The sequence below is a fragment of the Oncorhynchus mykiss genome, chromosome 7 (genome assembly GCF_013265735.2).
Source record: "Oncorhynchus mykiss isolate Arlee chromosome 7, USDA_OmykA_1.1, whole genome shotgun sequence".
Lineage (NCBI taxonomy): Eukaryota > Metazoa > Chordata > Actinopteri > Salmoniformes > Salmonidae > Oncorhynchus > Oncorhynchus mykiss.
Window position 1 is genome coordinate 32,791,154 of NC_048571.1, and position 15,192 is coordinate 32,806,345.

Below are 15,192 nucleotides of genomic sequence, written 5' to 3' on the forward strand. Positions count from 1 at the left end.
ACATAAGTTTTCAGCCCCTTGGCTATGACACTCGAAATTGAGCTCAGGTGCATCCTATTTCCATTGATCATCCTTGAGATGTTTCTACAACTTGATTGGAGTCCACCTGTGGTACATTCAATTGATTGGACATGATTTGGAAAGTCACACACCTGTCTATATAAGGTCTGACAGTTGACAGGGCATGTCAGAGCAAAAACAAGCCAGGATTGTGTCGAGGCACAGATCTGGGGAAGGGTAACAAAATAAATTCACCTTCCAACAGGACAAGGACACTGAGCACGCAGCCAAGACAATGCAAGAGGGGCATTGGGACAAGTCTCTGAATGTCCTTGACTTGCTCCTCAGTAAAAGGTACATGACGGCCCACTTGGAATTTGTCAAAAGGCACCTAAAGACTCCTAGACCATGAGAAACAAGATTCTATTTGGCCTGAATGCCAATAGTCACATCTGGAGGAAACCTGACACCATCCCTACTGGGAAGCATGCTGTGGGGATGTTTTTCAGTGGCAGGGACTGGGAGGGTAGTCAGGATCAAGGTAAAGATGAACAGAGCAAAGTTCAGAGCAAAGTTGATGAAAACATGCTCCAGAGCACCCAGGACCTCAGACTGGGGTGAACATGACCCTACGCACACAGCCAAGAAGATGCAGGAGTGGCTTTAGGACAAGTCTCTGAATGTCCTTAAGTGGTCCAGCCAGAGCCCGGACTTGATCCCGATCGACCATCTCTAGATAGACCATAAATAGCTGTGCAGCAACGATCCCCATCCAACAAGACAGAGCTTGAGAGGATCTGCAGAGAAGAATGGGAGAAACACCCCATTAAAGGTGTGCCAAGCTTGTTGCGTCATACCCGAGAATAATCAATGCTGTAATCGCTGCCAAAGGTGTTTCAACAAAATACTGAGTAAAGGGTCTGAATACTTACGTAAATGTAATATTTCAGTTTCATTTTTTATAAATTTGCTTTGTCATTATGGGGTATTGTGTGTAGATTGATGAGGGGGGGGGGGGGAAATAATACATTTTTGAATAAGGCGGTAACAAAATGTGGAAAAAGTCAAGGGGTCTGAATACTTCCCGAAGGCACTGTAAGTATTCACACCGTTTTGCTATGAAACTCCAAATTGAGCTCAGGTGCATCCAGTGCATCCAATTTCTTTTGATCATCCTCGAGATGTCAATACAACTTGATTGAAGTCAACCTGTGGCCAATTCAAGATTTAGAAAGAAACACATCTGTCTATATAAGATCCCACAACTGTCTGTAGATCTCTGAGGCTGTAACACAACAAAATGTGGAATAAGTCAAAGGGTATGAATAGTTTCTGAAGGCAATGTACTTGATTCAAGTTTTTGTTGTGGTTTGAGGACTCCCGTTTGTGGTTTTGGTTGTTTGTGTTGCTCATAGGCACTAGTTGCAGAGAGCAGGGCACATATTTGACTGTCTCTGACCACCAGACCACTACACTCTAATGGCTTCATCCTGTACACACCACCCCTGCTCATTCTCATCTCCTGTGCAGCTTAATTTTGCCCTCTGTGTCAAGCTTTTGGATAACCTCCGTCTCAAAATCAGCATGGTGGACTCCGGTTTTCCTAAATGCGCCGCCGTACTTGTTTTCCTCCCAGTAGTGATGCCAGTTCCCATGTTGATCGGCTCCATAGCCAAATACCGACACCTGTAGAGGCGTTAGCATTAGCATTACTAGTGTTATTAGCATTCTGTTTACTTTCAACCAGGCTTCTCATACCAAAGATACGGCTCTTGATATCAAAGGATACACACCTCATCGCAGATGTGCAGGGCAAATATTATGGCCAGCATGCCCGTGGATGGGTATCTGCCATGGCGCTCTGTCCACCGGTCGTGGGTGTACTTAAAGAATGCTGGATTTATCACCATTACCTGCAAACGAGAGGGTGATTAGCTGTAACGCAACACACAAAAATAATTAATAATTAAATGTTTTCATCCAAAATGACAATAAAAAATAAAAAATTGCTTTTTATTTTGTTACATGTACAGTACATTCTACACAAATTTTACATAAATGGTGTTTAAATGGTGTTTTTACATTTTACACAGTAATTACATTGCAAAAATCAAGTTATTTGATATTTTGATATACATAACATTTCTGTAGATAGATAGTAATTTTAGATTGTAAATCATGTTTTCAGAATTTTGTACAATCATTTAGATTGAATAACACAAAGTTTTGAATCAAGTGTTGTTTTGCGTATCAGTTCATAAACCATGTGCCATGGAATTGGCACATCACAAACTCTTTCCAACTATTTTGGAACCTGTATGGCGCCGCAGTCAACATTTTGTCAAGTAAATGACAAGACTTACCTTATCCTTGTCAGCCTGTACTCGATCTTTCACCCTCATGTATGTCCTGAAGAAACATGAAAGGAAAACAACAATAAGATAGTTTTATATATTTAACCAGGTGGGTCAGTTGAGAACAGTTCTCATTTACAATGCCAAACATTTGTCACGATTAAAACGGAACAGTAAAATTTGACACAACAAAGACAACTGTCACATACCTCATTTGCACATACTGTATATAGATTTTTCTACTGTATTATTGACTGTATGTTTGTTTATTCCATGTGTAACTCTGTGTTGTTGAACTGCTTTGCTTCATATTGGCCAGGTCGCAGTTGCAAATGAGAACTTGTTCTCAACTATCCTACCTGGTTAAATAAAGGTGAAATAAAATGTAAATAATAAAAAACATTAAAAAACAGACTAGGGCCTAGATTCAATCAGATCAAGTGTTAACCGGCGATAGCCTACATACTGTAGTGGAGGTGTGACTATGTTGGAGCTGTCAAATCTGTGAGCAGCTGGTCTTGATCATTGTCACGAAGCCACATCCATCCCACTCAAGTTAGAAGTCCAGAACGAGAAAGTGTAGACTATTTAGAAATAATGGCACTCAAAAAGAAAATCATTAAACTAAATAATGAGGATTTATATCAGCCTAGTCGAGGTGTAGATTACACCTCACATTCCAGTGATCGAACTTGTCAACAAGACTGCATGGGATTTCTCTTAATGCGACTCTTAATGCAGCCAAAGGCAATGTCAGCTTTGTGGATATGACAGCTCAGACACCACTATGTGGATGTCGGCTTAAGTGGATCTGATTGAATAGAGCCCTAAGACAAGATCAAGGTCAACAATTGTCAACAATTAACTACGCCATCTGTTTTAGTCAGTCAGACGAATACCATGCAGTAGTCAGTTGAGTGCACAAATGCAGCTACTGCAATTTGGGAAGTGACAGTAAAAAGCTTGTAATTGGCGTAGAGTAGACCTACGTTTTGATCTCTCCCGTCGACAGGGCGCTGGCTACCCACTGTAGATCGCGGAGTTTAAAGGGCAGCAGGACGAGGTGGACCCCAGGGCCGATGTCCACTGCACTCTCAGGGTACATGAAGTGGTGTGTCGTTCTGTTGCCCACGTCCGCCTCGAACCCTAATGTGGTGGCTTTATTCATTCTTGACAGCAAAGCGAGAACATTGCTTCAGTTCACAGGCATGTCATGTATGGTGTGCGAGATAACAATCAGACACTGTATTAGATTTATTAACATGGTAACCCTGCAGCTACTGCGCTGTAGTGTACTGTATTAATTCATTCCAGACAGTCAGTCAACCACCTGACTTAACCAATAGTTAACTAATTATGGTGTTGATTGAGCTCATGCGGTATGCCTCACTGGTTTCAGGAGATGAGGTAATTGGGTCAGGTGGTTTGTTGCGTGTCTGGAACTGAAGCCTGGTCACTGCAGTTCATCAGGCTCATTATTGCCTAATCCTGCCAATGTGAATAGCGGTGGGTTGTTTGGATCATGGCAGTGATGGGGTTGTGTAATGCCTGCTCTCGCTTTTTAGACTATGTTGGTGTGTGATAAGCATGATTCTTTGGATTTTCTATTGTGGTTGTTTTGTCTGTTAATGGTGGTTTTGAATGTTCGATTGATTGTGTTGTCTGCGTTGGGTCATGTTTTCTCTGGGCCATACCTTATGACACTGTTATGGGAGTCTATCAAGGAGCCATATTGAGAGCCCAGCAGGTTTCCTGAGTTCCCCACCACTGCACACTTCCTGCATTGAGCTTGTTTGGGTTGGACATCCCTGGCGGGGGGAGCGATGACCTGGAACATCTTCTGGATCACCTCGTATATCGTACGCTCATCGGTGGACCGCTGCAAAGCCTGACGGGAATGTTCAAAACTCACTTTAGATGTGGAACAACAATATCTCACAGGAATAATGCCTGTGCTCTCCTTTGGCTACCAACAAACAAAAACAGGGCAATATACAAGGGTCCTTTTAATATTCAGTACTCAGGAAATCACCAGACTAAATAGATTCTAATTTTGGCAGCTCCAGAGGGAGGCCTTGTGTTAAATGTGCCCCTTCATAACCAGCCAGCCTCTTTATGGCCATCTTACTAACAATTTTGGCATGGCATTCTTAGCAGACCAACACTGTGTGTGTGTGTGTGTGTGTGTGTGTGTGTGTGTGTGTGTGTGTGTGTGTGTGTGTGTGTGTGTGTGTGTGTGTGTGTGTGTGTGTGTGTGTGTGTGTGTGTGTGTGTGTGTGTGAAATTTAAAATTCAGCATTAGTGGAGACTGCATTCACGGTAAACGCTGCATTGGAAGTTGCCGTTGAATTTCTAACGCTTCAGCGATAAAGATTAAATAGAGCCCTAAATAATTGCCGAGTATATCTGGGAATACACACATTACATATCCATATACAGTGCCTAGTGAAAGTCTACACACCCCTTGCATGGTCTTTACATTTTGCTGCCTTAAAATTACATCTAAAAAGGGATTACGTTTGATATTGTTTCCCAAAGATCTACACAACCTACTCCACATTATCAAATACTTGGTGGAAGCACTATTTTCAGCTATTACTACTGTGAATATTTTGAAATAATATCCGACCGACTTTGCACAACTCTTAGAGCAGAGAGTATATACTTTTTCCACATTTTGTTGTGTTCTAGCCTGAATTTAAAATGGATTAAATTGAGATTTTGTGTCGCTGGCTTACAGACAATACTCCATAATGTCAAACTGTTGTTTTCGACATCTGTACAAATTAATAATACAAATGAAAAGCTAAAATGTCTTGAGCCAATACGTATTCAACCCCTTTATTTTGGCAAGCCTAAATAAGTTCAGGAGTAAACATTTGCTTAACAAGTCACAGACTAAGTCGCATGGACTCACTTTGTGTCCATTAATAGTGTTTAACATGATTTTTGATTGACTACCTCTCTGTACCCCACAATCGAGCAGTGAATTTCAAACAAAAACCAGGGAGGTTTTCCAATGCTTCGCAAAGAAGGGCACCTATTGGTAGATGGGTAAAGATAATTAAAAAAAGCAGACATTGAATATCCCTTTGAGCATGGTGAAGTTAATAATTACACTTTGGATGGTGTATCAATACACCCAGTCACTACAAAGACACAGGCATCCCTCCTAACTCAGTTGCAAGAGGAAGGAAACCGCTCAGGGATTTCACCATAAGGCCAATGGTGACGTCAAAACTGTTAAGAGTTTAATGACTGTGATAGGAGAAAACTGAGGACGGATCAACACAAGACATCACTGAGTACCACTCTTCATATCTTCAAACATGGTGGTGGCTACATAATGTTATGGTTATGCTTGTCATCTGCAAGGAATAGGGAGTTTTTTGGGGGAAAAAGAAACAGAATAAAGCTAAGCACAGGCAAAATCCTAGATGAAACCTGGTTCAGCTTACTTTCCAACAGACACTGGGAGATAAATTCACCTTTCGGTAGGACAATAACCCAAAACACAAGGTCAATTATACACTGGGGTTGCTTACCATTGAATGTTCCTGAGTGGCATAGTTACAATTTTGACATAAATCAGATTGAAAATCTATGGAAAGGCTTGAGAATGGCTGTTTAGCGATGATCAACAATCAATGTCATGAATAATGTGCAAATATTGTACAATCTTGGTATGCAAAGCTCTTAGACTTACCCAGGAAGACTCACAGCTGTAATCACAGCCAAAGGTGATTCTAACATGTATTGACTCAAGGGTGTGAATATTTATGTAAATTACATAATTGCTAAAAGTTCTAAAAACATGTTTTCCCTATGATAACATTTTAAGGCAACAAAATGTCGACTGTGCAAGGGGTTTGAAGACTTTCACTAGGCACTGTACCTTGAATTCTTTTCAAATGACTTATTATTGAATGATGGTGAACAGGATATATAGTAATACAATGTAATACTACATTATTACTATCATTACTAAGTAGAAATGTATTACATTGTACTACATCTTTAACAATAAGCTGTAATTGGCCACATACATGGTCACAGTCTTTGGCCCCTCTCATCAATAGTAATGGTCTTACCAGCCACCACTTCAGGGCCAGGGGGTCCATGTTGTTGTCTCTGTCTGTGAGGAAGGGCTGCTGCTGGGGGTCATAGTGCTGAGCGAACCACGCAGAAACCTTCATGTCCGCTATGCAGGATGGGCACTCACATATCCTGTCAGGACTGAGCACCATGGCACTGGGTGTTGCCCATGTTCGGTTAACAGCGTGCCCTGGCACAGTCCTGGAGGTGGCATGGGTCTCCATCAAAGTCATAGACAGGATGTTGTTCTTCTGAATGGTGATCATGACAAAGAGAATCCCACCAAACAGAGAAAACAAGCACAACTTCCTCTTGAAAAGCATGACCGGACGTTGTGAGGTAGGGAGAGAGGTGTACAGTCAGTGCCCTGGGGAAAAGGCAGTCCAGTGATAGGCGTTGGCACCAGGAGTTTCAGTGGTGGAACCCAACTTAGGCAGTCCAGTGTTATTGTCTTGGCTTATATAGTTAGTGATTCTGGATTCAAAGGTAAGAACCAAAAACATTCAGCAACTACTTTCTGATGTTCTATCTCCCTGCTGTCCCAGCCAGAGAGATGGCACACTTCTTAAAATCACAGGTAACACAAACATGCAGAATAATTGGTTGATACCTGAGTTTATAAAGGAAAGAGGGTGTTAGCTGGAGTTTGACCCTGGCCTGATGTGTCCTAGTTGATCGAGGAGAATAAGTCCAATGAAACAATTCGACCCAAAAATGTTGTCTGGCGCTTACGAGGGAGACTGCCTTGCTCTGCTCAAGGCAATCGGCGAGGAAATGTAAAAGAGGAAGGGAAACATATAGCCTTCGGTTTCCAAATTCCCTACCCAAGCCTAAAGAAGGCCTCTCATTGGTAAAACCTCCATGTTTCTCTCCAGAGCTCCGGTCTGAATGCGCTGCACAGCTTTCTGCTTCTAGAAGACACAAACACACAGCATCAATGCAACGATTCAGAAAACAAAATCAACATCAACCATGCTGCTTACGTAACAAATAGGAGATGGGGAGAGAAATCAATGCTCCAAGAGCCACATACTGAACAGTCAACGGCAGCTTTTGATAAACTGCCCATCAATGTAGGGCTAAATACATACCGTATCTTGAAAACATCCATCAAAAATATACTGTGTGCATGGCCATCTGGTATTTACAGTATTTGCACTGAATATATGCGCTCAGTACTAACTCCACTTCTTGTCAGCACGATCGATAACAAAGCTTGCACAAATGTAACAGAGTCACCCTATTGGCTGTGAAACTTCTGTTGTTAGCACCCCTCTTCCTGTGTGTGCAGAAAGAGGAAATTCAGCAGAACTGTTAACGTGCAGCCTTTTTTCTTCACCTTGAGTTCTCAGAGCACAACACTACCATCGAAGGAGTGGAAAGCCAAAACAACTGTTGCCTCTCGCTGAGGCACACAACTGAGCCTGAGCGTCCACTCTGCAACACACAAGTTTATAAATAAAGTCACACGCTGGCCCTGCATTAATGCATCTCCTATAGATGCAATACCCCCCCCCCCCCTTTGGGGCCAGACTCTGACACCAGGGGTGCAGAATCATTTGCATTGAACTCACTTGCATTGAATAAGCCAGCCTGCTGACTTCCCTCACTGGGATCCTGCTGCCTCTTTATATTAGCAACAGAGACTCCCCACCTGGCTGCCAAACTAAAGACACAGTGGTTATAGGATCCGAGAGAGGAGGGGTTGGAGGGAGAATTCCCAGGGATCAGCTGATCGTCAGCTGATGCAGTGGAAGAGTTCTGTTAGATGAGATGAGATCATATCGGTGTATCCCTGCCTGCATGTCTGTCTGCCTGTCTGTAGCTACAGTGCCTTCAGAAAGTATTCAAAACTTTGTTGTGTTACAGCCTGAATTCAAAATGGTTTAATTTTTCTACACACAATACCCCATATAATGGGTCAATACTTTGTAGAAGCACTTTTGGCAGTGATTACAGCACTGAGTCTTTTCTAGGTAAATCTGTAAGAGCTTTCCACTCCTGGACTGTGCAAAACATTAGCCCATTGGTCTATGCAAAATTCTTAAAGCTCATTTTCAGGTCATGCCATAGATTTTAAAGTAGATTTAAAGTGCTGTGGAAAAGTATTTGCCCCCTTCTTGATTGTATCTATTTTTGGGCATATTTTTTATACTGAATGTTATCAAATCTTCAAACAAAACCTACTATTAAATATAGGGAACCTGAGTTAACAAATAACAAAAAAATATATAGAATTATTTTATTTATTGAATTAACAAAGATATGCAACACTCAATTCCCATGTGTGAAAAAGTAATTGCTCCCTTACACTTAATAAGTGGTTGTCCCACCTTTAGCTGCAACCAAATACTTCCACATCCCTGGGTCGCTACTCATTTCAGTTCGCTGCAGCTAGCGACTGAATCAAGCTGCAACAAACACTCAAACTGCACAGTTTTATCACAATCTCTTCATTCAAAGACTCAATCATGGACACTCTTACTGACAGTTGTGGCTGCTTTGTGTGATGTATTGTTGTCTCTACCTTCTTGCCCTTTGTGCTGTTGTCTGTGCCCAATAATTTTAGTTTAATCTTTTCTGCTGCTACCATGTTGTGTTGCTACTATGTTGTTGTTATGTTGAGTTGCTACCATGCTGTGTTGTCGTGTGTTGCTGCCTTGCTATGTTGTTGTCTTGCTATGTTGTTGTCTTAGGTCTCTCTTTATGTAGTGCTGTGTTGTCTCTCTTGCTGTGATGTGTGTTTTGTCCTATATTTATATGTATTTATAAGGCCCCCGTCCCCGCAGGAGGCCTTCTGCCTTTTGGTAGGCCGTCATTGTAAATGAGAATTTGTTCTTAAGTGACTTGCCTAGTTAAATAAAGGTTCAATAAAATAAAATAAACAAAGTTGTTGGTCAGTCTCTCACATCGCTCTGGAGGAATTTTGGCCCACTCTTGCATGCAGAACTGCTTTAACTCAGTGACATTTGTGGGTTTTCAAGCATGTTTTCACCGCTTGTTTCAAGTCCTGTCACAACATTATTGTTGTCTATCAATAATGACAAGCCACCGGGTCTGACAATCTGGATGGAAAATTACTGAGGATAATAGTGGACGATATTGCTGCTCCTATTTGCCACATCTTCAATTTAAGCCTACTAGAAAGTGTGTGCCCTCAGGCCTGGAGGGAAGCTAAAGTCATTCTGCTACCCAAGAATAGAAAGCCCCCTTTACTGGCTCAAATAGCCGACCAATCAGCCTGTTACCAACCCTTAGCAAACTTCTGGAAAAAATTGTGTTTGACAAGATACAATGCTATTTCCAGTAAACAAATTGACAACAGACTTTCAACACGCATATAGAAAAGGACACTCAACAAGCACAGCACTTACACAAATGACTGAAGATTACCTGAGAGAAATGTATGATAAAATGATTGTGGGGGCTTGTTAGACTTCAACCCAGCTTTTGACATTATCGATCATGGTCTGCTGCTGGAATAACTGATGTGTTATGGCTTTACACTGCCAGCTATAATGTGGTTAAATAGTTATATGTCTAACAGAACATAGAGGGTGTTCTTTAATGGAAGCCTCTCAAACATAATCCAGGTAGAAGCAGGAATTACCCAGGCTAGCTGTTTAAGCCCCTTGCCATGACTACTACTTTTCCACATTAGGTAACTGATGCGAGCAGTAGAATCAGATTTAAAAAGCAGGTAAAAATACACCTTATGGAACAGCAGGGACTGTGAAGTAACACAAACATAGGCACATGTATACACACACATGATAACATGTGCACTATACACACAAGTACACAAGGATTTTGTCTTGTAGATATGTGGTAGTGGAGTATGGGCCTGAGGGCACACACTTAGTGTGTTTTGTGAATTCTGTAATGAATTGTATTGTAATGGTTTTAAAATTGTATAACTGCCTTAATTATGCTAGACATCTCAAGTGGGATTAGGTCTGGACATTGACTAAGCCATTCCAAAACTTTAAAAGTGTTGCATTTTAACCATTTATATGTATGGAAGCCTCTCAAACATAATTCAGGTAGAAGCAGGAATTCCCCAGGGTAGCTGTTTAGGCCCCTTGCCATGACTACTACTTTTCCACATTAGGTAACTGATGCAAGCAGTAGAATCAGATTTAAAAAGCAGGTAAAAATACACTTTATGGAACAGCAGGGACTGTGAAGTAACACAAACATAGACACATGTATACACACACATGATGACATGTGCACTATACACACAAGTACACAAGGATTTTGTATTGTAGATATGTGGTAGTGGAGTATGGGCCTGAGGGCACACACTTAGTGTGTTTTGTGAATTCTGTAATGAATGTATTGTAATGGTTTTAAAATTGTTTAACTGCCTTAATTCTGCTAGACATCTCAAGTGGGATTAGGTCTGGACATTGACTAAGCCATTCCAAAACTTAAAAAGTGTTGCATTTTAACCATTTATATGTAGACTTGATTATGTGTTTTAGATCATTGTCTTGCTGCATTACCCATCTGCGCTTCAGCTCACAGATGGATGGCCTGACATTCTCCTGTAGAATTCTCTGATACAGATCAGAATTCATGGTTACTTCTATTAAGGATTAGCCCCTTTTTAAAAATGTTAAAAGATTGTGCACTCTCCTCAAACAATAGCATGGTATTCTTTCACTGTAATAGCTACTTCAAATGGCACCGGAAGAAATGGCAGCAGTTTTATGGGTTCCCAACCAATTGTGCTATGTGGGTTTTTTTCACGTTATTTGTAACTTATTTTGTACATAATGTTTCTGCAACCGTATCTTACGGCAAAAAAAGAGTTTCTGGATATCAGGACAGCGATCACTCACCTCTGATTATTCAACAAGCAGGAAGCACAGGACATTCTCCAAACACCCGACAGGGCCAACATCCCCATTATTTGCAAGATTAGGAGACGCAGGTATAGAGAACACAGAGCGGGATGCCTCGTGAGGACCCGCAGGAGGCGAGTGGGAAATCTGTTACCGTCAAAATTACTCGCCATTGTGCAAACATTGGACAATAAATTAGACGAGGTATGATCACGAATATCCTACTAACTGGACATCAAAAACTAATATCCTACGTTTCACAGAATCGTGGCTGAATGGCGACGTGGATATTCAGCTAGCAGGATATACGCTGCACCAGCAACATAGAACAGCACACTCCGGTTAGATGAGGGGGGGCCGTCTGTGCATATTTGTAAACAACAGCTGGTGCACTAAATCTAAGGAAGTCACTAGATTTTGCTCACCTGAAGTAGAATATATTGTGATAAATTGCAGGCCACACTACTTGCCTAGAGAATTTTCAGCTATACTTTTCGTGGCTGTTTATTTACCACCACAGACAGATTCTGGCACTAAGACCGCACTCAGTCAGCTGTATAAGGAAATGAGCAAACAGAAAACCACTCACCCAGAGGTGGCGCTCCTAGTGGCCGGAGACTTTAATGCAGGGAAACTTAAATCAGTTCTACCAAATTTCTATCAACAGGTCAAATGTGCAACCAGAGGGAAAACAATTCTAGATAACCTGTACTCCACACACAGAGACACGTAAAAAGCTCTCCCTTACCCTCCATTTGGTAAATCCGACCAAAACTCCATCCTCCTGATTCCTGCTTACAAGCAAAAATTAAAGCAGGAAGCACCAGCAACTCGGTCTATAAAAAAGTGGTCAGATGAAGCAGATGCTAAACTACAGGACTGTTTCGCTATCACAGACTGGAACATGTTCCGGGGTTCTTCCGATGGCATTGAGAAGTACACCACATCAGTCACTGGCTTTATCAATAAGTGCATTGAGGACGTCGTCCCCACAGTGACTGTACATACATACCACAACCAGAAGCCATGGATTACAGGCAACATTCACACTGAGCTAAAGGGTAGAGCTTACCGCTTTCAAGGTGCGGGACTCTAACCCAGAAGCTTACAAGAAATCCTGCTATGCCCTGCGACAAACCATCAAACAGGAAAAGCGTCAATACAGGGCTAAGATTGAGTCATACAACACCGGCTCGTCTTCTGTGGCAGGGCTTGCAAACTATTACAGACTACAAAGGGAAGCACAGCCACGAGCTGCCCAGTGACACGAGCATACCAGACGAGCTAAATCACTTCTATGCTTGCTTCGAGGCAAGCAACACTGACGCATGCATGAGGGCATCAGCTGTTCCAGACAACTGTGTGATCACGCTCTCCGTAGCCGACGTGAGTAAGACCTTTAAACAGGTACACAAGTCTGCAGGGCCAGACAGATTACCAGGACGTATGCTCCGGGCATGTGCTGACCAACTGGCAGGTGTCTTCACTGACATTTGCAACATGTCCCTGATTGAGTCTGTAATACCAACATGTTTCAAGCAGACCACCATAGTCCCTGTGCCCAAGAACACGACGGCAACCTGCCTAAAAGACTACAGACCTAGAGCACTCACATCCGTAGCCATGAAGTGCTTTGAAAGGCTGGTAATGGCTCCCATCAACACCATTATCCCAGAAAACCTAGACCCACTTCAATTTGGATACCGCACCAACAGATCCACAGATGATGCAATCTCTATTAGAGGTCGACCGATTAATCGGAATGGCCGATTAATTAGGGCCGATTTCAAGTTTTCATATCAATCGGAAATCTGTATTTTTGGACACCGATTTGACAAAAAAAAATTTACACCTTGATTTCATCTTTATTTAACTAGGCAAGTCAGTTAAGAAAACATTATTGGGCCTCCTGGGTGGTGCAGTGGTTAAGGGCGCTGTATTGCAGCGCCAGCTGTGCCACCAGAGACTCTGGGTTTGCGCCCAGGCTCTGTCGGCCAGGAGGTCTGTTGGGCGACGCACAATTGGCCTAGCGTCGTCCGGGTAAGGGAGGGTTTGGCTGGAAGGGATATCCTTGTCTCATCACGCACCTACGACTCCTGTGGCAGGCCGGGCACACTGCCGGGCGCAGTGCACGCTAACCAAGATCGCCAGGTGCACGGTGTTTCCTCCGACACATTGGTGCGGCTGGCTTCCAGGTTGGATGCGCGCTGTGTTAAGAAGCAGTGCGGTTGGGTTGCGTATTGGAGGACGCATGACTTTCAACTTTCGTCTCTTCCGAGCCCGTACGGGAGTTGTAGCGATGAGGCAAGATAGTAGCTACTAACAATTGGGGTAATAAAAAATAACACATTCTTATTTTCAATGACGCTGGGTTAACTGGCGAGTCAAAGGTTAATGAAATACAAATGGTATAGAGAGAAATAGTCCTATAATTCCTATAATAACTACAACCTAAAACTTCTTACCTGGGAATATTGAAGAATCATGTTCAAAGGAACCACCAGCTTTCTTACATGGCACATATTGCACTTTTACTTTCTTCTCCAACACTTTGTTATTGCATTATTTAAACCAAATTGAACATGTTTCAATATTTATTTAGGCTAAATTTAGGCTAAATAAGTGTTCTTTCAGTATTGTTGTAATTGTCATTATTACAAATAAATAAATAAAAAACATTTTAAATCGCCCGATTATTCAGTATCGGCTTTTTTTGGTCCTCCAATAAATCGGTATCGGGGTTGAAAAATCATAATCGGTCGACCTCTAATCTCTATTGCACTCCACACTGCCCTTTCCCACCTGGACAAAAGGAACAAAAGGAACACCTATGTGAGAATGCTATTCATTGACTACAGCTCAGAGTTCAACACCATAGCACCATAGCGCCCATAAAGCTCATCACTGAGCTAAGGATCCTAGGACTAAACACCTCCCTCTGCAACTGGATCCTGGAATTCCTGACGGGCCGCACCCAGGTGGTGAGGGTAGGTAGCAACACATCTGCCACGCTGATCCTCAACACTGGAGTCCCCCAGGGGTGCGTGCTCAGTCCCCTCCTGTACTCCCTGTTCACCCACGACTGCATGGCCAGGCACGACTCCAACACCATCATTAAGTTTGCAGACGACACAACAGTGGTAGGTCTGATCACCGACAACGATGAGACAGCCTATAGGGAGGAGGTCAGAGACCTGGCCGGGTGGTGCCAGAATAACAACCTATCCCTCAACGTAACCAAGACTAAGGAGATGATTGTGGACACCAGGAAAAGGAGGACTGAGCACGCCCTCATTCTCATCGACGGGGCTGTAGTGGAGCAGGTTGAGAGCTTCAAGTTACTTGGTGTCCACATCACCAACAAACTAGAATGGTCCAAACACACCAAGACGGTCATGAAGAGGGCACGACAAAGCCTGTTCCCCCTCAGGAGACTGAAAAGATTTGGCATGGGTCCTGAGATCCTCAAAAGGTTCTACAGCTGCAACATCGAGAGTGGTTGCATCACTGCCTGGTATGGCAATTGCTCGGCCTCCAACCTCAAGGCACCACAGAGGGTAGTGCGTATGGCCCAGTACATCACTGGGGCTAAGCTGCCTGCAATCTAGGACCTCTACACCAGGCGGTGTCAGAGAAAGGCCCTAAAAATTGTCAAAGACCCCAGCCACCCCAGTCATAGACTGTTCTCTCTAGTACCGCATTGCAATCGCTACTCGAGTGTTAAGTCTAGGACAAAAAGGCTTCTCAACAGTTTTTACCCCCAAGCCATAAGACTCCTGAACAGGTAATCAAATGGCTACCCGGACTATTTGCATTGTGGGCCCCCCCAACCCCTTTTTTTACGCTGCTGATACTCTCTGTTTATCATTTATGCATAGTCACTGTAACTATAC

At 42.7% G+C, this 15,192-nt stretch overlaps 1 protein-coding gene across 5 annotated transcripts in view; it reads right to left on the bottom strand.

The window, feature by feature from the left end:
• Nucleotides 1–1,026: 1,026 nt before the first annotated feature.
• Nucleotides 1,027–15,192, bottom strand: part of LOC110527664 (CMP-N-acetylneuraminate-beta-galactosamide-alpha-2,3-sialyltransferase 2) — a 30,218-nt gene continuing 16,052 nt past the window's right edge. For 2 of the 5 annotated variants that reach the window (XM_021609089.2, XM_021609092.2), the window contains exons 2-7: nt 6,446–7,360; nt 4,049–4,242; nt 3,344–3,523; nt 2,364–2,409; nt 1,794–1,913; nt 1,027–1,686 (exon numbers count right to left, since the gene is read on the bottom strand). In XM_021609089.2, coding sequence (XP_021464764.2) covers nt 1,516–1,686; nt 1,794–1,913; nt 2,364–2,409; nt 3,344–3,523; nt 4,049–4,242; nt 6,446–6,772 — 1,038 coding nt within the window. In that variant the 5' untranslated portion in view covers nt 6,773–7,360 and the 3' untranslated portion in view covers nt 1,027–1,515. Of the gene's footprint in view, nt 1,687–1,793; nt 1,914–2,363; nt 2,410–3,343; nt 3,524–4,048; nt 4,243–6,445; nt 7,361–7,540; nt 7,746–7,788; nt 7,922–8,023; nt 8,298–15,192 lie in introns of those variants that run through there. The other 3 variants (XM_021609093.2, XM_021609091.2, XM_021609090.2) reach the window with 3 other exon arrangements.